We start from the raw sequence: 27,951 nt of genomic DNA, 5'->3' as shown, positions 1-27,951 counted from the left end.
AAAAAGGGTAATGATTGAATAAATAAAAATGTTGCTAAAGATTCATCCCTCTCAATTCCCTCTGCCCTTCAAAATGGATCAGGCCCAGTAATTTTTACTCTTTAAATAATTCCCACATTATTCAAACTTTTCCAGAGTAATAAAAGAAAAAAAAAAACCTCTCCAAATACACTTTGCAAAGCAGGCAAAAACCTTATTAGGAAATTTAATCTAGTTTGTTTTTTTTTGTTTTTTTTGCTTTTTGCTTTTTAGGGCTGCAACCATGGCATATGGAGGTTCCCAGGATAGAGGCTGAATCAGAGCTACAGCTGCTGGCCTACACAACAGCCACAGCAACACAAGATCCAAGCCACATCTATACCACAGCTCACAGCAATGCTGGATGCTTAACCCACTGAGTGAGGCCAGGGATTAAACCCGCAACCTCACGGTTATTAGTTGGATTTATTTCTACTGCTCTACAACTGGAACTCCTAGTTCTGCACTTAAAAAAAAAAATCATGGAGCTCCTTGGTGGCCTAGTGGGTTAAGGATCCAGCATTGTTACTATGGTGGCTTGGGTCACTACTGTGGTGCCAGTTTGATCACTGGCCAGGGAACTTCCTCCTGACACATGTGTGGCAAAAAAATTAAATAAATAAATAAAAATCACCATGAACAAATTGATTTTATTCCAGGAGTGCAAGGAAATTTCAATTATTTAGAAACTTGCTCCCCTCTCCCAATTGATAAAAGAATAAAGGACATGACCCATAAAATTACACTAATATATACAACAAAAACAACATAGAACTTAAAAACCATCAATAAAAACTCAAAATATAAAACAAAAATAATTGCTATAGGGTATAGTATGTGCATTGTTTTAAGTACGTTATCCTTATGAATTACTTTTACCCTCACAACCCTGAGGTAGATGCATTTTACATATAGAACTAGACACAGGAAAACTAAATGATGTACCCAAGATCACACACCTAAGGAAGTAGAAGGGTAAGAATTTCAACCTAGAGTACCAGGCACAAAAATCTCTAACTACTATACTATATTACTTCTTCTAAAAAAAAGGAATAGAAGGAAACTTCCTAAACCCAAGAGAAAATTTATCAGAAACCAACACGGAAGTACTGATTCAGAAGTACATGTAGAAATATCAGTGAGGGCTTTGTATATAATATCCTATGATGAGATGATGCTATTTCCAGCTTCAGATGCTTCTGGTCTGGTGGGAGCAGGTGGGGGGAGACTGTGTCCAATTCAAGGATGGTTCAATTAGATAAGTCTTTAAAAGGTGTTTATTAAACAACTAGCATATGAAAATTATCTATATACTAAATTAAACAGATACTATGCCCAACTTCAAAAAGCCTACAATAAGTTGGCATGATCATATATACATGTTCATTAAATTGAGAGCAATTTAACAATGGCTGCACATTGTAGTACCAGCTAACTCAAAGCACTGAGGTGAAATAAATAAAAGGCGAATCGGAACGAAGCATTTGAAGAAGGTCTTCAAGGTGAGGTGGATCTGGAAGTTTCAGAGAGATGATTAGCAAAAGAAAAGGAAAAAGATTTTCTAGATCGGGAAGATAAGTGATGAGAGACTACATTAGATATTTAAATAGATGAATTGAGTTCCCTTGTGGCTCAGCAGGTTAAGGATCTGGCACATCGTCACTGCTATGGCACAGGTTCGATCTGTGGCCCAGGAACTTCATGACACGGATGTGGCCCAAGAAAAACCACCCCCCAAAAAATTACATAAAAAATAAAAATATAATAGCCAGAGCCAAGAGAAAGAATGAATTAGTCTCCCGGAGAATGACTTTATATAAATGGTAAAATGGAGGAAGTGGAATAACAATAGGGAAATAGCAGTCCTTGAGAAGCATACATTATGATGGAATGCATAACTAAGAAATGAGATAGGAATTCCTGCTGTGGCACAAATGGGTTAAGAATCCAACTGCAGCAGCTCAGGTCTCAGGTCATTGTGGAGGTGTGGGTTCAATCCCAGCCCTGGCACAGTGGGTTAAAGAATCCGGTGTAGGAGTTCCTATTGGGGCGCAATGGAAACGAATCTGACTGGTAACCATGAGGTTTGGGGTTCAATCTGTGGCCTCCATCAGTGGGTTAAGAACCCAGTGTTGCCATGAGCTGTGTTGTAGGTCAAAGACGTAGCTTGGACCTGGCATTGCTGTGGCTGTGGCATATGACAGCAGCTGCAGCTCCAATTCCACCCCTAGCCTGGGAACCTCCACATTCCATGGGTGAGCCCCCCACCCCCAAAAAAAGAGTGAGAAAGAGATAATTAATTTTTAAAGTTTTTTTTTTTTTTTTTAAAGGAAAGGAAAAAAACCTACAAGCACATGAAATGTGTAATCCTTACTTCTCTAACAGTGGGAAAGAGCTGCACTGTTACCCCCACTCACCCACCTTTGTGGCCCAGCAGAAAGCACTTAGGGATGGTTGACTTTGATTAGTGGTTCCAAGCAGAGACCAAGGTGAGCACAGTTCTTATAAAGAAACCTTAACTCAAAGTTCCTTACTCTTTGTCTGGGAGAATTATGCCCTAAGAAATGGATCGAGCCAGCCCTGAGTGCTTCTCTCCAGTGTGAGTTCGCTGGTGGTGATTGAAAGTGGAACGCTGACTGAAGGCCTTCCCACACTCAATACATTCATAGGGTTTCTCTCCAGTGTGAACTCTCTGGTGCACAATGAGTTGTGAGCTGTCACTAAAAGCTTTCTCACAATCTTTGCATTTATAGGGTTTCTCTCCAGTATGGGTTCTCTGATGTACCATAAGACTGGAGCTGTAACTGAAGACCTTCCCACATTCATTACATTCATAAGGTTTCTCACCAGTGTGAATTCTCTGGTGAATAATGAGGTGTGAGTTTTGATTGAAGGACTTTCCACACTCTTTGCATTTATAGGGCTTTTCACCTGTGTGAAGTCTCTGGTGTCGAATGAGACATTTACTCAGACTGAATGCCTTGCCACACTCATTACATTCAAAAGGTTTCTCTCCAGTATGAATTCGCTCATGATCAACAAGTTGAGAGTTCTGATTGAAGGCTTTCCCACACTCACTGCATTTGTATGGTTTTTCCCCAGTGTGGAGGCTCTGATGTCGATTAAGACATTTACTCCGACTGAAGGCCTTGCCACATGCATTACACTCATAAGGTTTCTCCCCAGTGTGGATCCTCTGATGGTCAATAAGATTTCTGTTGGAACAGAAAGCTTTCCCACACTCATTGCACTTGTAAGGTTTCTCTCCAGTGTGAAGGACCTGATGGCGGACAAGGCTTTTACTCCGAATGAAGGCCTCCCCACACTCACTGCATTCATATGGTTTTTCCCCAGTATGGGTTCTCTGATGGTCAATAAGTTGGGAACTTTGAGTGAAAGCTTTTGCACATTCGTTACATTTATACGGTTTCTCCCCACTGTGGAGTCTCTGGTGTTGAATGAGATGGGAGCTATGGCGATAGGTCTTTCCACAATCACTACATTCATAGGGCTTTTCCCCTGTGTGGATTCTGAGATGGACTATGAGCTGAGAGGTCTGCCTGAAGGTCTTACCACACTCAGTACATTCATAGGGTTTCTCCCCAGTGTGGATTCTCTGATGCCCAATGAGGTGTGAACTACGATTAAAAGCTTTGCCACACTCATCACATTGATAGAATTTCTGTCCCTTTAGAACTCCCTGATGTTCTACAGGACTGGAGGATAGATCTGGATGTTCCCCAAGATCCTTATATTCGGCACATCCATCTTCAGTGCATTTATTTTTATCCTCCTGTGTTAGTTCCAAGAGATCACTTTCCAGTCTGCTCCCTTCTTCATCTGAGGGCTGAGCTCCGAGCTTCCCTAAAGCCTCTTCATAGGCGTTTCCAGCGACTGGTCCTCCAGGAATCACTTCACAGAGAACTCCAGAGGTCCTATCAGATGACTCTGATTCTTTAGAGCTTTCCTGCTTTGGAGGCAAGTCTGAACACTCCATCCCGTTCTCACCTGCTGCCAAAAGAAAGAAGAAAACAAGGGTTACACATTTCTTGTCCACGCCTATGTACAAACAAACAAACAAAAAAAAACAAAACAAACAAACAAAAAACCTTCATATTACAGGTAAGGAATGAAGAGAAACACTGAAAACAAGAGAGAAAATGTGAAACAGCTCAAATTTTTCTTCATGGACAGAAAGACAAAGAAAGAATCCTGTTCAGTGGATAGGGTGGAAAAAGAGCTATCAGAAGAGAGTCCAGTGAGCAGACCAATAAGAAGGCAAGAGATCAGACTGGAAAGCATGATGTGATCTTTCAGAAGTCACTTCGATGTGATATATCCTTAGTAAAATGAATTCTAAGGTCCTTTCTAGCCATAACACTGTATAGCTCTCACCAAAGATGTTAGGGAGAAAGAGTGGTGCCAATGATCTCAAATCAAATATAAAACAGTGTAAGCAAAAGAGAGATGAAGGGAAATTTTTATTATGAGGGTGTTACTAGGAAAAAGTGTACAAAAAGGAGTGATTCTGGTATAACAGGACAGTGACAAGATTTGGAGACGCTATGGGTGGAGAAATACTGGGAATAAGTATTAAAGGGGAGAGCATAGCTTTTTTTTTTTTTTTTTTTCTTTTCTTTTTAGGGCTGCACCCGCAGCATGCAGAGGTTCCCAGGCTAAGGGTCAAATCGAAGCTGTAGCCACTGGCCCACACCACAGCAATGCCAGATCCGAGCCTCATCTGTGACCTATACCACAGCTCACGGCAATGCCAGATCTTTAACCCACTGAGCAAGGCCAGGGATCAACCCAGTGTCCTCATGGATACTAGTCAGATTCATTTCAGCTGAGCCATGATGGGAACTCCAAGGGAGAGAAGAGCTTTAAAAATGGGGAGTTCCTAGTCCCTGGAGCACTGGTAAGTACAGTACTAAATAAATTAAGAATGGAGTTCTTTTTTTTTTTTAAGGGCCACACCTGAGGATATAGAAGTTCCCAGGCTAGGGTCAAAATGGAGCCACAGCTGTTGGCCTATGTCACAGCTACAGCAACAAGGTATCTGAGCTGTGTCCGGGACTTACACCATGGCTCGCAGCAGTGCCAGATTCTTAACCCACTGAGTGAGGCCAGGGATAGAATCTGAGTCCTCAGATTCCTTGCCACTGAGCCACAATGGTAATTCTGAGAATGGGAGTTCTTTTGTGGCAAAGCAGTTAAAGGATCTGGTGTTGTCACTGCAGTGGTTTGGATCACTGCTGTGGTGGGGGTTCAGTCCCTGCCCTGGGAGCTTCTGCAAGCCACAGGCTCAGCCAACAAAAAATTTAAGAATGGCATCAATAACTTGAAATATAAATCAAAACATCTCTTTGATATTTGGATAATCAGGAATCATGAAAAATGAGTAATTGAACATTTGCTTCTAAATTTTACAATTGGGGCGGGGGCACGCCCTTGACATGTGGATATTCCTGGGCCAGTAATTGAACCCCTGCCACAGCAGTGACCCAAGCTATTGAAGTGACAATGCCAGATCCTTAACCCACTGTGCCACAAGACAACTCCTAAATGCCACGATTTTTAAATACAAAAAGTGGGTGAAAGCAGAACAATCATGGTTATAGCATAACACAAAAATGTTGGTTCCTTTCAGAGTTACCACTATGGTGCAGCAGGTTAAGGATCCAGCATTGTTTCTGTGGCAGTGTGGATTTTGATCCCTAGCTTGGTGCAATAGGTTAAGAATTCGAAAAAAAAAAAAAAAAAAGTTTGGGAGTTCCCGTCGTGGCGCAGTGGTTAACGAATCCGACTAGGAACCATGAGGTTGCGGGTTCGGTCCCTGCCCTTGCTCGGTGGGTTAACGATACAGCGTTGCCGTGAGCTGTGGTGTAGGTTGCAGATGCGGCTCAGATCCTGCGTTGCTGTGGCTCTGGTGTAGGCCGGTGGCTACAGCTCCGATTAGACCCCTAGCCTGGGAACCTCCATATGCCATGGAAGCGGCCCAAGAAATAACAAATAGACAAAAAAAAAAAAAAAGAATTCGGCATTGCCACAGTTGTGGCACAGGTTCCAGCTGCAGCTTGGATTCAGCCCCTGGCCTGGGAACCTCCGTCTGTCAAGGGTGTGGCCAAAAAAATTTTTTGATTCCTTTCAATGACATCTGCATCAGGGCTATAAACTTTCATGCTAATTTAGTGCAAACTGTACATGTCTAAATTCCTGAATTCTAAGCCCATCCTATACAGAGTATAGGCTACTTTCTTTTCTTTTCTTTTTTCTTCTTTCTTTTAGGGCCAACCCTGAGGCATACTAAAGTTCCCAGGCTAGGCGTCAAATCAAAGCTAATACCTATACCACAGTCACAGCAACACCAGATCAGAGTCGCATCTGTGACCTGTACCACAGCTCATGGCAACACCGAATCCCTGACCCACTGATCGAGGTCGGGGATCAAACCTAAATCCTCATAGATACTGTTAGATTCATTTCCAATGTGCTACAACAAGTACTCTTGTCCTAGACTTTCCAATCCCAGACAATCAATAAGGAATCATTAAGGCCCTGACAACAGCCCCTTCAAGGATGCAGCCCTGCCCCAGTCTTCTAAAGAGGAAGCTGAGGAAACCAGCTTATCTCATGATGAACAACAGGTGATTGGACCAGCACTGACCATAAGGCCCAAGTGCAGCTTATCTGGAGATTAGTCATCAGCCTCTCGGTGGCCTGGGCCAAAGTTCTGTTCAAATAAAGATGATGTCCAATGGCTGATCCACTGTTGGAGTCCCTCCCTATATAAATGCTAAACTGGAAGTAGGATTAATGGACAAAATTAGAAGTTGGAGCCCAAGCAGATAGAACATGAGAGAAGTAAGCCATCAGGAATCACAACAAGCAGAATGTGTGAAAGAACTGAAAGTCTAAGAAGGAGCTCTGCAGGGGACAAAAGATTCAGAATGACAGGAATGGGTGTTAGTGTGAGGAGAAAACATGCAGGGTACAGCTGCTTTATGACACTGGTGTAAAAATACTTTGACTTTTGCTACCAGGTTCCCAGGTTCTGACAAGGCTTTGTATCTCAAAGTCTGGTCTACTTAGTCAATTTCTTTAGAGTTTCCATTCCTTTAGCCTTATTGTAAGTAACTTGGCTCATTACTTACAACTGAGTGGCTTTCTATTCATTCCAATTACAAACTCTAAGCTCAATTAATAATGAAGTAAAGAAAGTGTTAATAACTATTAAAGTGGGTGATGATATAAAGAGGCTCATTAATTATACTCTTCTTTCCACATTGGTTAAGTTTGCATTTTCATTGGGAAAAAAAACCCAAAAACACAAGAAAGGACATTCCCATTGTGGCTCAGCGGTTAACAAACCTGACTAGTATTCATGAGGACATTAGATCCCTAGCTTCGCTCAGTGGGTTAAGGATCCGGTGTTGCAATGAGCTGTGGTGTAGGTCTCGGACACGCCTCTGATCTGGCATTGCTGTGGCCGTGGTGTAGGCCGGCAGCTACAGCTCCAATTTGACCCCTAGCCTGAGAACTTCCATATGCCACAGTTATGGCCCTAAAAAGACACACATACACAAAAAAAGAAAAAGAATGTAGCAAAGAAAAGGTAAAAAAGGCAGATTCTAAATCACTGGGAAACAAAATTATTACCCAATGAGGCCAGACTGTGGCAATTTTCTGGCACAATGTTCCGGTACAGGGCTCTCTGGCTGAGTGCTGGACCTTTCCATTTCTTCTGAGTATAGTCCACAGACAGGAACTCGTACTCTGCAGGTTCCTGGAATGATAAGCTCTGATTGCTCAGGGACATTCCCCGACTGAGTTGCAGAGTCATCAGGAGTACCAAGAGCACTGGATCGGGGCTCTGGTGGTAAAGGGGCACAGAGGAGGGAGGGAAGCTGGGAGGACATATTAAAAGGCCAAGGCCAAGGCCAAGTAGAGTCCACGAATTCAGTAGGCAGGATCAGGTCTGAGGGAAACAGGCAGGGAAGCCACAGGAGCACACTCAGGATGGCTAGAGCCCTGGAGATGAGCTCCAGCTATTCCTGGGCCACAGACTTGGGAACTCAGGATGCTCACCTGGGGCCTGACCATCTGAAGCACAGTTGTCGCTGCTTGGTCTCCAAAGTTCCTCCCCAGGGGAAGGGCAGGCACCAAGGAAGCACGCTGAGCTGAGGGGGGAGGAAAGAAAGCTCTGAGTGGGACAGGCCCTGCTCTTGGTGCCAATGAGGTCTGTCTCCCAGTAAGTGGCTTTAGGAGCACCCATGCAGCTCCACACACTGACCCTCATCCCTGTTCCACAAACGCATTATCCTAAGTGAGCTGGGAACTTTTCCTAGTCAAACAGAACTGGCAGCCCCTTCTAGCACTCTCTCTGCAACTCTTCGAAGGAGCTACACTTCTGACCATGTTCTCTCTCCTGTGGCTTCCCCAGCACCAGCCTGCCTGCCCTCCAACTCACCTCTCTGCCCTTCATTCCCCAGCTCCTTCTCCTCCTTCATCTGCCCTCTCGTCATGGACACTGCAGGGGCTCAGGCCACAGAGCTTCCCTCTTCCCTCTCTCAGAGATCTCACGGATCTCATTCTCTAACACTGCTATTAACTTTGCAGTTCTCTCCTAGATCTCTATCACAAGCCTCCAGTTGCTTACTGGACAGTTCATTTCTGTGTCCCACAACATTTTGAATTCAGTGTCTATAATGCATGTTTCCTTCTTTACCGACTTCTCAAGTTTTCTCATTGATTCCAAACATTGGCCAAACCCCTCTACTTTCCCTTCCTTGAATCCACAGAGCTCAAGTGCCCAGTAATCTTTCTGAAATGCTGTTCCTAATACTTCCCCTGCCCTCCAAGTCTTCCTGGCCTCCACCCAAAGGCCCTGTACAAGCAGACCCTAGGTTCCCAAATAAGAGCTCCTGACCCCACCTCAATGGAGTCCAAGGAACTCCTACTGAGCGAGTCTCTGCTTTGGCACCTTCTACCCCTCACCCTTTAAATCCCCCCCCGCCCATTTTTCACTATCCAATCCCACTGTCACTCCTCCATGAACCATCCTCCAGGCACTCCAACCCACAATGATCTTGTGCAGTGATGACATGGCTCAGGTGTGAGGGCATATCAAATGCCTGGGGACAGATATCACTCATAATGCATTGTTATGAGGTCGCTTCTTCTTCCACTCAGGACTGATTCGCTACCAACTAGATAACAAGCTCTTTGAAAGATCACTAGTCCCCAACAGTGCCTTTCCCATGAAATATGCTTGACAAAAGCTTGCTAATTACATGAATGACTGGAAAATAAGGAAAAGGAACAAAGTCACTAGGGAAGGAAGACACAGGACAGGGGAAGAAGGGACTCCAGGGTGGAGGGAGATGGGGAGATGAAGGCAAGGAGTATCCGACGACAGAAAGGAGAAATGTCTTAAGGCCCAAGCTGGGGAGGTGAGTACCAGAGTGCCTAATGGGGAGGTGGTGTGCCCCTGGGTCACAAGGAGGCTCCAGGTGGGCTCCAGGGGCTGAACCCTCATTGAGGGGTGAGGTAGGAGGAGATTCCTCTGTTGCACCCAAGGCTGTCGTCTCTTCCGAATGCATTTCCTGTTCCTGTGCTGGAGCTGAAATCTAGAGATAAGGAAAGAGAACTGGGTCCAAAAGAGCATCCTTGAAGGTACAGAACCCAAAGTCTCTAAGAAACACCCCCCCCCCCCAGAGAGGAAGCCAGGGAAAAGCAAAGCCAGAGGGTCCTTCTAGCCCCACCAGTACAGCCAACTGAGGGGAAATGGTCAAAGCAGCACCTGAAGTTTGCAATTTTCCTTGCTATTCCTCTGCTGACCCTCTCGGTAGGAGTTTTAAGGCCAGATTATATAACAATTTGCACTCTGTGTCAGTGCTTCAGACATATATTTTCTCATGAAGAATCACCTAGAAACAGGAGCCAGGAGAGTAATTCAGTATACTTCCTAGGGCCTTAGCCTATAGAAGAGACCAAATCAAAGTACCCAAAGAAGTAAATAGTGATAGCTGTGTATACCTGTATGTGCACAAATAATGCTACAGAGGCTGACAGCTGGAGCAGTAATTCCAGAACTGCAGCCAACAGACCTTAGAGAGCTTTTCTAACTTCTCTCAGCAAAGTATCTCCTCTTCAGAGAAGTCATCCCTGACCACACCGATAAAACAAAGACAGTCACTCTCTCTCAAGTTACCCTATATTTTTGATAGTATATCTTAATTTTTTTTTTTTTTTGTCTTTTTAGGGCCATACTTGAGGCATGTGGAGATTCCCAGGCTAAGGGACAAATTGGAGCTGTAGCTGCTGGCCTACACCACAGCCACAGCAACACACACCACAGCCACAACAATGTCAGATCTGAGCCACATCTGCGACCTACACCATGGCTCATGGCAACGCAGGATCCTTAACCCACTGAGCGAGGCCAGGGACCAAACCTGCACCTCATGGATGCTAGTCAAATTCATTTCCACTAAGCCAGGAACTCTGATAGTATATATTAATCTTTAAATTATCATATTTATACCTTTATTGTCTATTTCTCCCCCAATGAAATATAAGCTTTTCTGAAGGAAAGAACTCCATCTTGATCACTAGCTCCTAGAAGAATGTTTGGCCCAATGGTGATGTTCAATTAATATTTGGTGACTAACTTCCTCTCATATTTTGCAAAGTCAGTTCTCAATATGCACTACCTTTCCCCAAAAATTTATATAAAAAGTCAAGTAAGATCAGATAACACCAATCTTTAGAGACCTTGAGAATACCTCAGAGCACAGCCCTTTGATTTCTAACACTTGCTTGTTATCAAATCAGTTCCTTACAATCTCATGCTCCCTATTTTTTGGCATTTGGAGTAAAAAGCCTAAAACATTATCTAAATAAATCACATTTATAAGCTCACTCAGACATGTACATAGTCCACCATATGGTGAAAATAACTTTTCCTTCAACACAGCACACTGGATTTTCCCTATTAGGTTGTATCTGTTGGTAAGTGGGGGCGGGGGGGCAGGTTCTCCTTGAATGTGTATCTCTCCAGTGAAGTGGTACTGCCAGGAGGCTCCCTGGGGTCTGTGGTTCCCCAGCTCTCCACTGGACAGTTCTTATAAATGGGACTGAGAGCTCTTAAATACAACAGCTGTGGGTACTGGCAGAAGACAGAATTTAACTGCACTGTGATAACACAACCTTATAATTCAGCAACAATTAACTCCTGACAGAGTTCCTATTCATTACCTAGGACTCTTAAATGTCCTTTCCTCACAGGCATGAACTTTCACTTCAGCAAGATACAAGGGAAAAGGCAGCAGCTTAGAATCTAGGGAGCTGGAAAAGCCTGGTTCCCACACACATAGAGAAAGGGATCACTTACTAGCTCTGTTATCTAAAACAAGAATTAACCTCTCTGAGATTGCATCCATTATCAAATGGAGATAATGATTACTATTTGCATACCTTGTAAGCCTGCTAGGAGCAGAAATAAAAACAGATATAAAAGCATTTGTAAACTGCATGACCAGCAGCCCAGCAGGGATGATTTTACAACCCTCTCAGGCCCCAATGTACACACACGCACATGCTCATTCTTGCTGAACAGGATGACATTCCTTAATCTCCTCCTGGCAAACTGCTATGAAAAAGTCTGTTTTTTTATTTAATTAAAAAAAAAAAAAAAAAAACAGGAGTTCCCGTCGTGGCGCAGTGGTTAACGAATCCGACTAGGAACCATGAGGTTGCGGGTTCGATCCCTGCCCTTGCTCAGTGGGTTAACGATCCGGCGTTGCCGTGAGCTGTGGTGTAGGTCGCAGATGCGGCTCGGATCCCGCGTTGCTGTGGCTCTGGTGTAGGCCGGTGGCTACAGCTCCAATTGGACCCCTAGCCTGGCAACCTCCATATGCCGTGGGAGCGGCCCAACAAATGGCAAAAGACAAAAAATAAATAAATAAAAAATAAATTAAAAACAAAAACATTTTCTTCGAGTTCCTGTCGTGGCACAGCAGAAACGAAACCAACTAGTATTCATGAGGATTCAGGTTTGATCCCTAGCCTCACCCAGTGGGAAGGGTATGGGGTATTGCATGATCTGTGGTATAGGTCGAGAACATGGCTTGGATGCTGTGTGTCTATGCTGTGGCAGGCAACTGTAGCTCTGATTCAACCCCTAGCCTGGGAACATCCATCTGGCGAGAGTGCGGCCCTAAAAAGATAAAAAAAAAAAAACAAACATTTTCTGAGTGTAGGCTGGGCAAGATATAGTCCTGTTTTCAAGTTTTCATATCAGAAAACTTAAACTGATGACAGAGGCAGAGTAAGAAATGGAGTCCAAAGACCCCATCCCTAGGCTAGAGCCTTGAGGGGTCAGTTGCGCCCTTTCTTGGGCTTGTGACTCACCTTTTTCTGAGGCTCCCTGGATAAAGGACAGTTTTAATGATGGGAACATTCTGCTCTGCATAAGCAAACAAAGGTGGGATATAGTGAAATTTTCCTTCTACCCTCCTCAGTAAATGGCACTCAAAACATTTTCTCAACCACTTGTCTTTGCCTATGATTGGGCCTAGTTGCTCTCTAGACCCTGCTGATGGTTGAGTTATTCCTTTGTTTACTTGTTTACACAGTTGGCAATGGACTTGATACGGTAAAACAGGCCCTGGCTAGTACCCTCAGAAAAGAGTCTAGTTCTAGAACTCCAATCAATTGGAATTGATTCCCCGGGCACAGATACACAATCATTTTTTAAAAAAGCACTGAAGAGTTCCCATTGTGTCTCAGCAGTAATGAACCTAACTAATATCCATAAGGATGCAGGTTCAATCCCTGGCCCCACTCAGTGGGTTAAGGATCTGGTATTGCTTTGAGCTCTGGTGTAGGCCGGCAGCTACAACTCCGATTTGATCCATAGCCTTGGAATTTTTTTTTTTTTTTTTTTGGTCTTTTGTCTTTTTAGGGCTGCACCCACAGCATATGGAGGTTCCCAGGCTAGGAGTCTAATCAGAGCTGCTGCCACTGGCCTAGGCCAGAGCCACAGCAATGCCAGATCCAAGCCGCATCTGCGACCTACACCACAGCTCAGGGCAATGCCGGATCCTTAACCCACAGAGCGAGGACAGGGATGGAACCCGAAACCCCATGGTTCCTAGTCGGATTCGTTTCTGCTGCACCATGGTGGACACTCCATAGCCTTAGAATTTCTTTCTTTCTTTCTTTTTTTTTTTTTTTGTCTTTTTGCTACCTCTTTGGGCCGCTCCCGTGGCATATGGAGGTTCCCAGGCTAGGGGTCGAATCGGAGCTGTAGCCACTGGCCTATGCCAGAGCCACAGCAACGTGGGATCTGAGCCACGTCTGCAACCTACACCACAGCTCACGGCAACGCCGGATCGTTAACCCACTGAGCAAGGGCAGGGACCGAACCCGCAACCTCATGGTTCCTAGTCGGATTTGTTAACCACTGCGCCAGGATGGGAACTCCGCCTTGGAATTTCTATATGCAATGTGTGCAGTCTCCAAAAGACAAAAAATAAAATAAAAAATAAGAAATAAATAAATAAAATAAAATAAAAAATAAAAAGCACTGAATAGGAGCTCCCGATGTGTCATAATGGGATTGGTGGCATCTTAGGAGCGCTGGGGTGCAGGTTCAATCCCTGGCCCAGCACAGTGGGTTAAGGATCTGGTGTTGCAACAGCTGTGGCTTAGGTCTTGACTGTGGCTCGGATCTGTTCTCTAGACCAGGAGTTCCATACGCCTCAGGGCAGCCAAAAACGAAAAATAAAATAAAATAAAATGCACTGAATAAAATGATGTGCTGGGTGCTCAGGAAATTTCACATACTGGTTTTCCCTGGTAAAGCACAAAGGAGTTAAAGTAGAGGGGACCGTAATGCATCCTGCTCAGTTACAAGGGAGCAATTAGAGAATTATCAGGAAGAACTGCCTCATCCACAATGTGATGGTCTTGTGGTGTCAATTTAATTCTAATCTAGCTAGGTGCTATCATGGTATTGTGTACAAGTGATTAAAATCCAAATCAGCTTACTTTAAGTAAAGGAGGTAATCCTAATAATCTGGATGGGCCCGATTCATTCAGTATCATTCAGTTTAAGGCTGTGGCAAAGGTCACAACTATGGCTTGGATTCGATCCCTGGCCCAGGAACTTCCATATAGCTCAGGTGTAGCCAAAGGAAAAAAAAAAAAAAAGAAAAGAAATTCTGCCTGTGGACAGCAGCTTCAGCCTGTAACTGAGAGCACTAGCCTGCCCTATCTGATGGCCTGCCCTACAAATTTCTGACTTGACTTGGCATCTCCCATATTCACATGTCACTTTCTAGCAATATATATATATATATATATATATATATATATATATATATATATATGCATAATTTCCTATTGGTTTTGCTTACCTGGCTGAACCCTGAGTGATACACATGGTCACCACGCTAATTAGCTCTGTGATCCTGGAAGCCAGATTAATGACTGTTATCACACCACTGAATCTCCAATTTTTCCTCTAATTTGAGTTTTACTGGCTTAAAATTTGAGAGAACTCCAGAAAGTTGGGAAAATCAAAATTAGAATTAAAAGAAGCAAAAAAGATCCTAGAAGAGGAACAAATGACAACAAGGCCCAGAAATGTCACCTCTCATAAGGAACCCAAAAGGTAGGAAAAAGAGCTCACTGACTCTGATAAGCCCAAGGAAGTGAGTAATGACAACTTCTCAAATAAGGGCCCATGTTAACAGCACAACTGAAGGGTTACCTCTCCCTGCCATGCTCCCTCATCTAACCAGTGTGCAGTTCCTCTGCCTGTCATGAGTGCTGTATGGATCTCCAGGTTGAAGCTGGGTTCATGGCATTGTATTTCACAAAGCAATTCACAGAGCTTGGCTGGGATTTGAATTTTTGTTTAAGGCTGGGAGTACAAAATTTCTTTCCCTTTACAGATGGAAATGGCTCAGGAATCCTAAAGGTAAACCCAACCTAGAGCCTCGGCAATGGAGAATGCCTATTCTCAGGCTACACCAAGAGGCAGAGGATGGTTCCAGATGCCATTCTAGACTCAACTGCTCACCTGTCCTGGTCCACTGACATGTCTCTGGAAATCCTCCACCACAGCCACAGCCTCCTCACCACTCTCAGGGTGATGCAGCTGCACCCAGGTCCGGAGCTCCCCTGGCAGGATGCTCAGGAACTGCTCCAGCACCAGCAGCTCCAGGATCTGCTCCTTGGTGTGTACTTCTGGCATCAGCCACCAGCGGCAGAGCTCCCGGAGCCGGCTCAGTGCCTCCTGCGGCCCAGACATTTCATGATAACATAACTGCCTGAAGTGTAGCCTGAAAATTTCACAGACAGGAGGATGATGCTTCTGGAGACTGCAGCCCTGCCCCCAAGTCTGGCTCGCTGGCTCCTGCTTCATCAACAGGTGCCCCTCTTGCTTCTGGAGACCAGCACCCCTGGGGATGAGGCCTAAAGTTCCTCTGCCTTGGGCTGCCATTGTGACACCCGAGAGAAGCTTGTTTCTGATGCAATTTGTCTGATTAAAATGACAGTCTGTAATTCAGGTCCAGAAGTTGTTTTCAAAGTTGGGGATGTGGGGGTGATGAAAGTCGTCACCTACAGAAACATCAAAAGAGAAATCAGAGTCCCCAAAGTGTTCAGCCCCACGCTGACGGAAGACCCTCTGCAGTTAAAAAGCAAAGCGCTGGAGGGTGAGGAGAGCAAAACCAGGGCAGTCTCTTTAAGCATCTCTCCAAGTGACTTCCTTTTTTAAAGTTTCATTGGCTCCTATCACCAACAGGGTAAAACCCAAATGTCTATGCCTAGCATTCAGCCCTTCACAACCTGGTCCCAGGCCTCTGTGCTAGCTACACCCCTTACCACCTTCTCCAAGTACCCAGACTAGAAAGACAGCAATGATCTCCAAATGGAGGATATGCAAACTAATCCAAAAAGTACATAAGAAAATACTACATTGTTAACTACTTAGTGGATGTTTTATAATGCACACTGAAATCTGTACAACAGTATCTATCTTTAATTTACAAATAAACCTATGTTGGGAATGTCCACTCCAAACTCTTCTACTCTTCTCTTTCGTGACATAGATGCAAAATAAGTTTTGGGACTAAAGCTCTGGAGACACAGCTAGAAGCCACATATACTCTTTCTCTGCTTGGATTTTTCTTCTTCTGAAACTTGTGATAAACTTACTGATCTGGTAAGCTCTAGAACAAATGCCATTTTCTCTTGAAGGCATTCCTAATTGCCCCATGCAAGAAGGGTAGCTGGTAGTCTCCCTCTCTGTATCTCTTACTATAACACCATATTTTTAACTAGTTTGTGCACAACTCACCACTCACATCCATCCAAATGGATGGCCACAAAAGGAAAGGAACCTAACAGGAGTCAGAAATGCCAGACTCTCCTCTACTCAACGCATCTCCTCTAGAAAGCCTTTCGGATCTCTCCAGGCTTAAGTGTGGCTACTGACTCAGTGAACCCACAGTATTTTTTCATTCAAAACTCTGCTGGGGCACTTCTTACACTGTGTTAGTGATTTATACAGCTGTCGCCCCGCTTTCTGGGAGAATTCACAGGTCAGAGCCGGTTCAGTAATCTTTGTACATGTGTGTGTACTTGACATACAGAGGCACACATCTAGGAAGCAAATGAATGCAGTTCATTTAGCTGACAGTGCAGTTACGCTTGCAGGGGTACTGGGAGGAGGGGCGATTTTTATCCAGTTTACATACTTTGAAACTCTGAGAATCATCAGCACCTTAGTGGTAACTAAAGCAACTGTTCCATACTTCCAATTCACCATGCATCTTTGCAGCCTGGGCAAGCCACTACTCTGCAGGCCTCAATGTCTTAAAATTTGTGAACTTTGCTATGCGAGAACATATAAAGTTCAGGCCATTTTCCTATTTCCCTTACTGCTCCGAATGCTCAGTCCCTTATCTCATCTGCATTTTCATACTTCACGTTTGAAATTCCGACTGGGTCTGACCCACTTCTGACGCTTTGTACTGTCTCCTAGCGCAAGGCTGGGAAAAAAAACCTATCTACATTTCGCGTTCAACCAGGCTTCCGCGGCGGCGCTCACCTGGCCACGTCCGCCCTGTGCATCGCTGTACCCGCAGGTGCCGGGCTCCGTGCCAGGCACGGCTGGTCAGGAAACTGGGACAAAGAGGCGGCTCTAAATCTGGCTGCTTCTGAGAGTCACGGGAACCGCGCAGCCGGCCGAGGAGACCAGGGTACATCAGGGGGCGTCACCGACCTGGGTTGTGGGCGGCCTAGAGGCTCCGACCTAGTGGCCCTGGCCCCAAGAGCACCTCCCTCCTCGCCCCGTGTCCGCTCACCGGGGCACAGAAGCGGCAAGCCCTAGACACCTGGAAGCGCCAGCGGCCCGCACAACCGAAAACAATGGCCGAGCCGGAAGCGTGAGAGGTCCCACTTCCGGCCTCACAAGGATCCCGGAAGTCTCCGTCTCTAAGGTGGGCGCATGCGCCCCCGCACCTGGAGAGGCCGCTGAACCTTGAGAGTATTGACTACCCTCACCCAACCAAGCTGGGGCAGGCAAGGGCAGTAAGGGCCCGGCTTGATTAGTGTGCACGTGCTTTTCTTAGGCTATTTAAGGGCTGGGCGACCGTCATGCACCCAAAGTCTACCCTTTCCCCTCCTGACCTTTGGAAAGATACCTAGTCTCTGAGCCTGTTTTTTTGATCTGAAAAAGGCAGAGCCCAGTGTATGCCTCCCAGGGCTGTGAGCATTGAGATATACTGACTGTAGTTATTATACTGTATGTGATGCCCAGGACATTTTTCACCCAGTATGAGTGGTTTTTAGTTTGTATGTGGAAGTTCCCAGGCCAGGAATGGAAGCCACAGCAATGACAACCCAGATTCTTAACCCACTGAGCCGCCAGGGAACTCCCCAACATATCTTAATGAAAGGAGCAAGTTATCTCCATCTTATTGATGAAGAAAAGAGCACAGAGATTATGATGTTTCAGCCCATGGATGTGGTTAATCTTTCCTAAAACAGAACTGCACTCTGGTGTCCAAGCAGAGGCCTTGTGGGGGTATGGAAAAGGGAATAGGGAGCTTGACAAGAGCAAAGTTATCTTGCTGCCCAACCATCCATCTTGGTGAACTTAAGATGACCCATACAAGGGCTCTGAGAAAAACAAAGTCATTAGAACTTGAGAAACTCTGGGCCCCAACTGTTCTCAAGATATTTGAAATAGCTAGATTGTACTTGAGGTTAATCATTAAAGTAACAACATAAGACATTCTGTACAGCTATACATCTTTCTGTATCCTGCATGTAACTAAAGGTTAATGTAGCATGTTAGACATGTAAGCAAGCACTATTAATGTATTTCCCCCTTTCAGTTTGGGGTCCATGATTGGGAAGCCATTCCCCATGGACACACTGGTGTAATAAAGCTGGTCTCCATCTTCCTTGAGTGTCCTCTGAGGTGATTTCTGGGAATTCTACAACAGCCCCCTAATTTAACCAAGTGGGACCCTGTGAAGCCTTCCCAGAATAGACCCCCCCATCCATGTCCTCTATCTGCCTTTTGTCTGTATGAAATCTTTAGCCAAAGAATAAATTTAACCAGAGAAATGAGAAAATGCAGAAAGAAAGGAAAACATTTAAGCTAGACAATAATAATAAATAAATAATACTTTAGCCATTGAACAAAGCCAAGGATTTTTAGTTCTTCTTCAGGGACTATAGATAATATTCTGGGACAGCCGTATCTTTTTTTTGTTTGTTTGTTTGTTTTTTTTAGAGCCACACCCACGGCACGTGAAGGTTCCCAGGCTAGGGGTCTAATCAGAGCTACAGCTGCCAGCCTACGACACAGCAGTGCTGGATCCGAGCCGTGTTTGTGACCTACACCACAGCTCATGGCAATGCTGGATCCTTAACCCACTGAGCGATGCCAGGGATCGAACCTGCAACCTCATGGTTCCTAGGCAGATTCGTTTCCACTGAGCCATGACGAGAACTCCTGGGCCATGTCTTTTGGACTGTTCTGCATAGACTGAAACTCCCCACTAAGGGAGAGAAGTTAACTGTATTCTGCTCACAATCACGTAGACTCCAGACTGGTTGTAACCAGAAGGTCGATGATGCTAATTCCCAGTTAACTCATTACCAATCAATCAGAAGAATCTCCATGAGCTGATCACACCCTATTCCTTGAACACTTATAAAACTCCTCACTACTCCCTCCAGAGCAGGACACACAGTCCTGAGGGCATTAGCCCACTGTGGCCCCCTTTGTCTGTTAAAGCAATAAAGCTATTTCTTTTTACTTCACCCAAAACTCTGTCTTTGAGATTTTATCCAGCACCAGTGTAGAGGCTGAATTTTGGCAACACTGTGGGGACCAAGGAGCTGATAAAAAGTGAGAAGTTATGGGGCCAACACAATCTACATGCAGTTGTCTAGTCTAGTTCCTCGGAGGCTGGTGTTACCCAAATAGATGTCACCTGGAAGAATGGTTTGCTTACAGAAGCATGTGAATAGGTCCCTGCTGCTAACATGATTGAGGAGGCCCTGAAGTCACAATTTCTGAAAACAAACGCTATGTGGGGCTAAACAAAAGCCTATGCAACTTGAGGCAGTAAAAGAACATATGAAAAATATATATATTCAAGAAAAACTGGAGTTCCAACGAAAAACAAAGTAAAGGGCAGAAGATATGATTATCCACTTTCCAAGGGAGTTAACAATGTATCTTATGTATCTCATTGCAGCCTGGCAAGAGGGTCCTTTGCAGGGTCCCAAATAACAACCACCTGGGCTGCCCAGGCCATCAGCAAGATCCCAACATTGTTCTGGGCCTGTCTCTGGATCTCATGTGTCCCTCATGTCTCTGCACAATCCAGGACAGAGACAAAGGCATAGGAAGACCTAGAAGAGTTTGTACAGTCTTTAGAGAGGTCTCTTGGAGCAGTCCTTGCTCACTGAGCCTGATGAGTTGTCACTCTCTACATTTGTAAGCCTCACAGAGATGTCTTGGCTCTCTGGTCCTAGCCTCTCCGTGACATTCCACTGTGGGGGGCCCATGGGCCCTTAAGTCCTCAGAGACTCAGCTTTTTTTTTCTTTGTTGCTTTTCAGGGCCAAATATGTGGCATATGGATGTTCCCAATCTAGGGATCAAATCAGAGCTGTAGCTGTTGGCCTACACCACTGCCACAGCAAGACAGAATATGAGCCACATGTATGACCTTGAACCCAGCTCATGGCAGTGCTGGATCCTTAACCCACTAAGTGAGGCCAGGCATCAAAGCCACATCCCCATGGATACTAGTCAGGTTCATTACTGCTGACCCACAATGGGAACTCTAAGACTCAGGATTCTTTAGCAATAAATCCCTCAAGGCTGAGCCAAATTCTATTAGCTCTGGTTTTCAGTTTTCCCTGACCATGTGTTGTCCTCTGGTTCTGGCTGCCTAGTATGTAGGACACACAAGGATCTGGAAAACAAGATTGAGTTTTTTCACTCCTCAGAGTTTTCATTTTTTGTGAGGGTCACTTCATCTAGACAGTGTGTCCAGACTTCATAGTTTCCTCTGTAGCTAATACTGTGGGTCCGACCTACAATGACTGGATTAGGTCCCAGCATGGGAGACATGCTCCATGATGCCTCTCATATAGTACCTTGGGACACCTATATTTGGGCCAAAGACAATCCAGAAGACCTGAGGGAAAACCATCCATACCCCTCTGGGAAACCATCATACTAGCTTTAGTATGAGAGCTAATAGAACCAGTAACCCAATTCTACATTCTTAAAGCAGAACTCACCATCTATCCCCAACTCTGAAATTCCACTCACATTCTTATCACTATAAAGGGCACTATCATTCATCCAAGAGCCCAAACTAAAAGCCTGGATGTCATACCACAGGCTGGGAGATCAAAGGCAAGCTGCTTAGCCTCTCTGTGCTGCAGCTTCTTCTTCTATAAAATAAGGATGATAGTACCTAAATCATGGAGTTGATATGAAGTTTGGATGAGATAATATACATAAAAACCACTTAGAATGGTGCCTGCACGTTGTAAGTATTACAGTTGTTTTCTCTCTTTTTTTCCTTTTATGGCTGCACCTGCAGCATATGGATGCTCCCCCAGTCACAGCAACACTGGATCCAAGCTGCATCTGTGACCTATGCTGCAGCTTGCAGCAACACCTCAACTTTAACTCACTGACAGAGACTGGGGATCAAACCCACGTATTCATGGATACTAGTCGGATTCTTAACTCTCAGAGTCACAAAGGGAGCTCCACAAGTGTTTTCTGGTAGCATGTTTACTCCACTTCTCCATACCCTGTATCCAGATTTTTGCTGAGTCTTTGCCTCACTTGTGTGAAATTATCATCATCAACGCCATAACCATCATCATCACCATCATCACAATAAAAACAATAGAAAATACCTATACTGCTTATTATACTGATCTACGTCACCACTGCTTCCTCTCTTTTGTTAAGCCCTGCCTGGTGTGAAAGCAACTATGAGAAGGATGTGCCTAGGGACCCTTTAGATTTAAGGAGACCACAAAGAGAGGAGCACAGTCAGGTCTGGAAATTCTTTGTTCCCAAACTGCTCAGACCTTCTCACATCACCTGTGTGGACAGTCCCCTTTTCAATAGCCCAAACATTCTTACACACCCTAAAAATAAATTAGGTGTCCTAGAACTGCCCTCCTTTGGAAGGGTTATTTGTAATATGGGCAGGAAACATTAACTACTGTGCTTAAATGGTAGTGAAAGAGGCCCACACCCTAGCAGAAAGCAGAGAGACTGCCCTATGACCTTAAGTACTTGTAGTTGTCCTTCAAGGCTTAGTTGAGAAACCCCCTTCTCCAGGAAGCCTTCCCTGTACCCCATCTCTTCACCCGGACTATGTTCCCCTCCCTTTGTGCTGCTGTGGTAACCTGCCTTGTGCTTGTCATGGCCCTTATTTGTTGTACTATACCTGTCAGTCTCCCCCACTGCACAGTAAGCCACATGTGGGCTGACACCGTGTCTCTGGTTTACAGCTGAGTCTCGAGGCACTCCAGACTTGGCTTGTTCTATCTGTCTTGCTGTCTGGAAGTCAAAGTCAGCCTACCTTTATTTCCCTAGTGTTCAGTACAGAGCCTGACCTAACTTCTAAGAAATGTGTCCTTGATCGGGGCTGCCATGTAAGGCTTTTTAAGCAGGGAAGGAATCTGATGAGTCTGGGCTTTGATTGCCAGCTATGCTGAGGGGCTTGGAGGGAAAGAGATGCAGACATTCATTGTATCTGCTTATCTGTCTTGCCACTCCAGACAGAGTCATTAGTTTGCTGGTGAGGATTCTGAACCTTGGCAAATGTCCCGCTACCTCGGTAACATTTTACTGGCTGGAAAGGGCACAGAAGGTTTTGAGTTCAGGTCTATAGACCTCCCTTATGTTAGAGCAGGATAGGGGCTGTGGGGTTCGGAGCAGAAGTAAATAGAAGCAGAGAGTCCAGAGCATTGAGGCTTCAAGTAGGTTTATTGACCAGAAGATGGCCAGAAGATTCCCATTGTGGTACAGTGGAAACAAACCTGACTAGGAACCTTGAGGTTGTGGGTTCGATCCCTGGCCTTGCTCAGTGGGTTAAGGGTCTGGCGTTGCCATGAACTATGGTGTAGTTCGCAGATGTGGCTCGGATCTGGCATTGCTGTGGCTGTGGCTGTGGCCAGCAGCTGCAGCTCAAATTTGACCCCTCCATATGCCACAGGTGCAGCCCTAAAAAGCAAAAAAAAAAAAAAAAAAAAGTCAAGGTATAGTTTGGGTAGTCATTGTTCTGAAACAACAGGTTCTTGGTTGAATGAGATAAGGGGGTTGGCAGTTTGGGTGGTTAAATCTGGTTCTAATTTTTTTTCTTTTTCTTTCTTTCTTTCTTTTCTTTTTTTTTTTTTTTTTTGCCTTTGAGGGCTGCATCTGTGGCATACGGAGTTTCCCAGTCTAGGGGCCGAATTGGAGCTGTAGCCGAGAGCCTACACCACAGCCACAGCAAAATGAGATCTGAGCCGCATCTGCGACTTACACCACACCTCACTGCAATGCCGGATCCTTAACCCACTGAAAGAGGCCAGGGATTGAACCTGAGTCCTCATGGATCCTAGTAGGGTTCATTACTGCTGAGCCACATCAGGAACTCTTATGCAGTCTTTTGTGACTGGCGTCTCTTTGGGCTATTGCTTGCTACAACATTAGCGGTCTCTGTGACTTCTTCTAGCTGATCTCCAGGCATAGCCTAAGTTCTGATTGTCGCATACAACGATGCCAGTTGATTCCCACTTGGGGTTGTTTCAATTTGGGGGACATCATGAGTACCGCTGCCATAAACATTCATGTACAATTATTGTGTGGACATAAGTTTTCATTCTTCTTTGGTATTCTAATAGAAAACCACTAGTTTTCTCCTCCTTATTAGGGAAAAACCTTCTTCTCTAATCTGTCTTTTTTTTTCCTGTGTGCCTCTTTCACTACTCAGAACACTTAACTTCTGTCACTTTGGTCACCAAATATGGGGGTTTTCCACCACAACAAGCAATTCTCTGAGATGCCAACTAGTGTCCTACAATTTAACTCACTTCTGACACTATCTACACAAATGTGTGTGTGTGTGTGTGTGCGCGCGTGTGTGTGTGTGTGTAGGTAGGGGCTCAGTCCCATAAGACTGTCCCAACCACTTCAGGTGTCAATCACAGTAGTAGATCTCAGAACTTCTGTCTGAGTTGGCTACAAATCAGAGGTTCCATGACCCTCTCCTCAAGTTAGGTTGATTTGCTAGAGCCACTTACAGAACTCGTAAAACACTTACCTATGTTTACTAATATATTGAAGGATATGATAAAGGACACAGATGAACAGTCAAATAACGAAATACATGGGGTAAATTCTGGGAGAGTCCCAGGGAAGGAGATTCTGTTCCTGTGGATTTGGGGCATGTCACTCTCCTGCTATGTGAATGTGTTCCCTAACCTGGAAGCTCTCTGAATTCCATACCACTGGGATGTATGGAGCCTTCCTCACATAGGCATGATCAATTATTAACTCCATTGCCAGCCCTGCTCCCCTCTCAGGTAAGATGGTAGGCAGGACCGAAAATTTCAAACTTGTAATCATGGCTTTTACTTTCCAGTGACCAGCCCTCTTCCAGGAGTCCACTCAGAGTCACCTTATTAAAATAAAATCAGCTCCTCAGATCTCCTGCTGTGGTGCAATGGGTTAAGAACATGACTGCAGGGAGTTCCCATTGTGGTGTAGCAGAAATGAATCTAACTAGTATCCATGAAGATGTGGGTTCGATCCCTGGCCTTTCTCAGTGGGTTAAGGATCCGGCGTTGCCGTGAGCTGTGGTAGAGGTCAAAGACCTGGTTCAGATCCCATGTTGCTGTGGCTGTGGCAGAGGCCAGCAGCTACAGCTCTGATTTGACTCCTAGCCTGGGAAGTTCCATATGCCGTGGGTGCAACATTAAAAAGCAAAAAAAAAAAAAAAAAGTAATCGGACTGCTCTGGCTCAGGCCCTGTGGAGGCATGGGTCCAATCCCTGGGCCAGTGCAGTGCATTAAAAGATACAGCGTTGTCATAGCTGTGGCATAGGTCACAGCTCCAGATCAGATTTAACCCCTGGCTTGAGAATTTCAATATGCCATGGATCCAGCCATAAAATTTTTTAAACAATTAAAAAAAAACATGCTCCAAGTGCTTTTATCACATAGGAAACTACAAGGGGTTAGGAACTCTGTGTCCGGGATTAGGTACAAATATATACATTTTCACATAGTAACACTATGTTTAACATTTTATGGAATTTCCAAAATGTTTTCCAAACCAGCCTAACCATTTACATTCCTATCAGCAATGTATAAGTGTTCCAATATGTCCAAATTTTTGACAACTTTTTATTATCTGTCTGTCATCTTAATGGGTGTGAAGTGGTATCTAGTTATGTTTTTCATTTGCATTTCCCTAATGATTAATCATAATGAGTATATTTTTCATGTGCTTATTGGACACTTGTGTATACATCTTCTTTAGGGAAATATCTATTCAGATCCTTTGCCCATGTTCTAACCGGATTATTTGTCTTTATATTGCTGAGCTGTAAGAGCCCTGCGTATACTCTGGATACAACCCTTATCAAAAATATATTTTTCCAGAGTTCCCATTGTGGCTCAGTGGTAATAACCCTACTAGAATCCATGAAGATGTGCGTTCAATCCCTGGCCCTGCTCAGTGGGTTAAGGATCTGGCCTTGCCATGAGCTGTGGTGTAGGTCAAAGATTTGGCTCAGATCCTGAGTTGCTGTGGGTGTGGTTGTAGGCCAGCAGCTGCAGCTCTGATTCAGCCTCTAGCCTGGGAACTTGCATATGCAGTAGGTGTGGCCCTGAAAAGAAAAATTATATATATTGCAAATATTTTCTTGATATTCTCCCTCATTCTTGAATGATAGCTTATCTGAGTATTTATAGGTTGCAGCCACCTTCTAATGCAGGAATCAGAAAACTTCCTCTCAAAAGGACCAGTTAGTAAATATTTTAAGCTTTAAGGGTCATATAGTCTCAGTCTAACCACTCAACTCTGCCATTGTGGCACAAATGCAACCACAAATGATATAAAAATCAATGGGCATGACTGTTCCAATAAAACTTTACTTATAAAAACAGGCAGCAGGCTTGATTTGGCTCACAGGCTGTGGTGCAGCCATTACACAAAATTTGGCCTGTATGTTAAGATTAATGATACCACACATTTATCCAAGGTTTATTAGTCACATAATGAGGCATTATGTGAAAGCAGTGTGGCTCCCAAGCAGATCCAAAAATGGCTTGAGAGAGCAGGAAAAAGAAATTGGTTTGAGGTTTTTATGGTGGTTAGGGGTTGGGGCCAAAATAGGGTTCCTGCACAGAGCAGAACTTGAATGGTTTGAATTTACCACTGACCTCAATGAAGGGAACATCTGGGATTTCTTACCAGCTTGCTCAGATATAGCGGAGAAGTGGCAGAGGACAGTGTAGGTTTAAAATATGTCACTTGGAGTTCCTTGCTGGCTCAGAAGCTTAAGGATCTGGCATTGTCACTGCTATGGTGCAGGTTGGTATCTGGTCTGGGAACCTCCTCATGCCTCAGGTGCAGTTTAAAAAAAAAAAAAAAAAGAGGAGTCATACTCCATTACAGACTGTATTTTGCTGACCCTATTTTAAAGCATTTTGAAGACACTGCATTATCTTCTGGCTTCTATTGTCTTGTTGAGAAATACTTTGTCTGTTTAATTGTAGTTACTTTGTAGGAAGTCCTTTTATTTTTGTTTGATTATAGGATCTCCTTATTACCTTTGATGTCCTGCAATTTCACTATAATGTCTCTAGGTGTAGATTTATATTTATTTATCCTCTTTGGGATATGTTGACTCTAGGAACCTCTCATTCTAAGGATTCCAGCTTTTCAACAATTTTGGCAAATTACCAGCTATTCTATCTTTGAACATACCCAGTTATATTTTATTCTTTTCTTTAGTTTCTAATAGATGAGACCTTCGCATTCCTTCCTCTATGTCTCTTTAAATCTCTTTCATATTTTCAATCTCTCCATCTCCATGCAGGAGGGCTCATTTTCAGGTTATCCAACATGCAGAATTACCTGAAACCAAAATCCTTCTCACCACTGTTGACTAATCTAGAATATGTTGATCAGACTCAAATATGTCCACAATTTTTTGCTACTTGTACCTTCAAGAAATGGAACTTAATTTCCTTCCCCATTAGTGGGGGTTGGATTTAGTGACTTGCTTCTAACAAATAGAATAAGGCAGAGGTGATGATGTGTCATTTCCAAAGGCCTTGAGTATACATTTCAGCTCTTTCTGAGATCACTCACATTGAGGTAAGCCCACGGCCATGTCTTAAGAAAATCTGAGCAGCACTATGGGAGGCTTACCCTGAGGGTGGAGGTGAGCCTGTTCTTTACATGAGGTGAGGGTAGGGGCAGGTCCAGGGTTTGGGTCAGAGGGGTGGCTTAGGTAGTTTACTTTCATGGTGGTGTGTGCAGCGGGCATACATAGCATCCTGCTTTAGCTCCTGGCTCTTTAGAAATGGCAGTTGGATTTTTTGGTCTTTTTGTATCTTTTGTATCTTGTTGTCCATAATCTACTCAAACATCTCCTCTAGCAATAAAACAAAAACAAAAACAAAAACAAAAAGAAATTATATGGGACTAAAAATAACCATGCAAGGGCAGTTGGAGCAAGAGATGGACAACAAGATACAAAAAAGACCAAAAAACCCAACTGCCACTTTTAAGAGCCTGAGCAAAAGCAGAGTACCACCCAAGCCTCCAGCATACAGCAGCCCCCCCCCCCCCCCCCCCCCCCCCCCCGGCCCCCAGGAGGTTGGCAGGACACCTAAGCCATCCTCCCATCTTGCCCCCTTCTCCAGGAGTAAGCAAAGTTGCTTGTTTTCGCTCTGCCCCCCGCCCCTCATCCGCTGCAGCATAGGCCCAAATAAAGACTTGCCTGAATTTGTCTGACCTCATATCGGTTTCTATTGATTAAGGAAGCCTAAGCACCTTGATCAGTAACAGTTAGGGATCCCTAAGTGTTTTGATCCCATTCTTTCCTTGGGGGAGGAAGCCCCAGAGGGAAATCCTGCACAGTCATTGAGAGGGATGTGAGAAAACAGGCCAAGGCTGATAGGGCTCTGGGGCACTAACAGAAGGCAGGAATCCCGCGAGTTAAGTGTGTGGGCTGTGGGGCTAAGCCCCTGGGCTTGGCCCTGCATCCTGGGGGAGAAGCCAAGACGTTGGTCCTCCCAGCTTCCTAGAGAGACCTGGAAGAGCTCGGTGCCGACGCGCTTGCGCGTTAGGGCCAGGG

At 44.6% G+C, this 27,951-nt stretch overlaps 1 protein-coding gene across 3 annotated transcripts in view; it reads right to left on the bottom strand.

Moving 5' to 3' along the window:
* LOC125122766 (zinc finger protein 660) overlaps positions 1-17,480 on the bottom strand; it is a 29,778-nt gene extending 12,298 nt beyond the window's left edge. The window contains exons 1-6 of one of the 3 annotated variants that reach the window (XM_047771549.1): positions 17,144-17,480; positions 15,110-15,651; positions 9,479-9,647; positions 8,107-8,198; positions 7,678-7,804; positions 2,607-4,029 (exon numbers count right to left, since the gene is read on the bottom strand). In XM_047771549.1, the coding sequence (XP_047627505.1) occupies positions 2,607-4,029; positions 7,678-7,804; positions 8,107-8,198; positions 9,479-9,647; positions 15,110-15,532 (2,234 nt within the window). In that variant the 5' untranslated portion in view covers positions 15,533-15,651; positions 17,144-17,480. Of the gene's footprint in view, positions 1-2,320; positions 4,030-7,677; positions 7,805-8,106; positions 8,199-9,478; positions 9,648-15,109; positions 15,652-17,143 lie in introns of those variants that run through there. The other 2 variants (XM_047771519.1, XM_047771509.1) reach the window with 2 other exon arrangements.
* Between the last annotated feature and the right edge of the window lie 10,471 nt (positions 17,481-27,951).

This window comes from Phacochoerus africanus, chromosome 1 (genome assembly GCF_016906955.1).
Source record: "Phacochoerus africanus isolate WHEZ1 chromosome 1, ROS_Pafr_v1, whole genome shotgun sequence".
Classification (NCBI taxonomy): domain Eukaryota; kingdom Metazoa; phylum Chordata; class Mammalia; order Artiodactyla; family Suidae; genus Phacochoerus; species Phacochoerus africanus.
The sequence above is the reverse complement of the archived record's forward strand: the minus strand, read 5'-3'. Positions and strand labels throughout refer to the sequence as shown.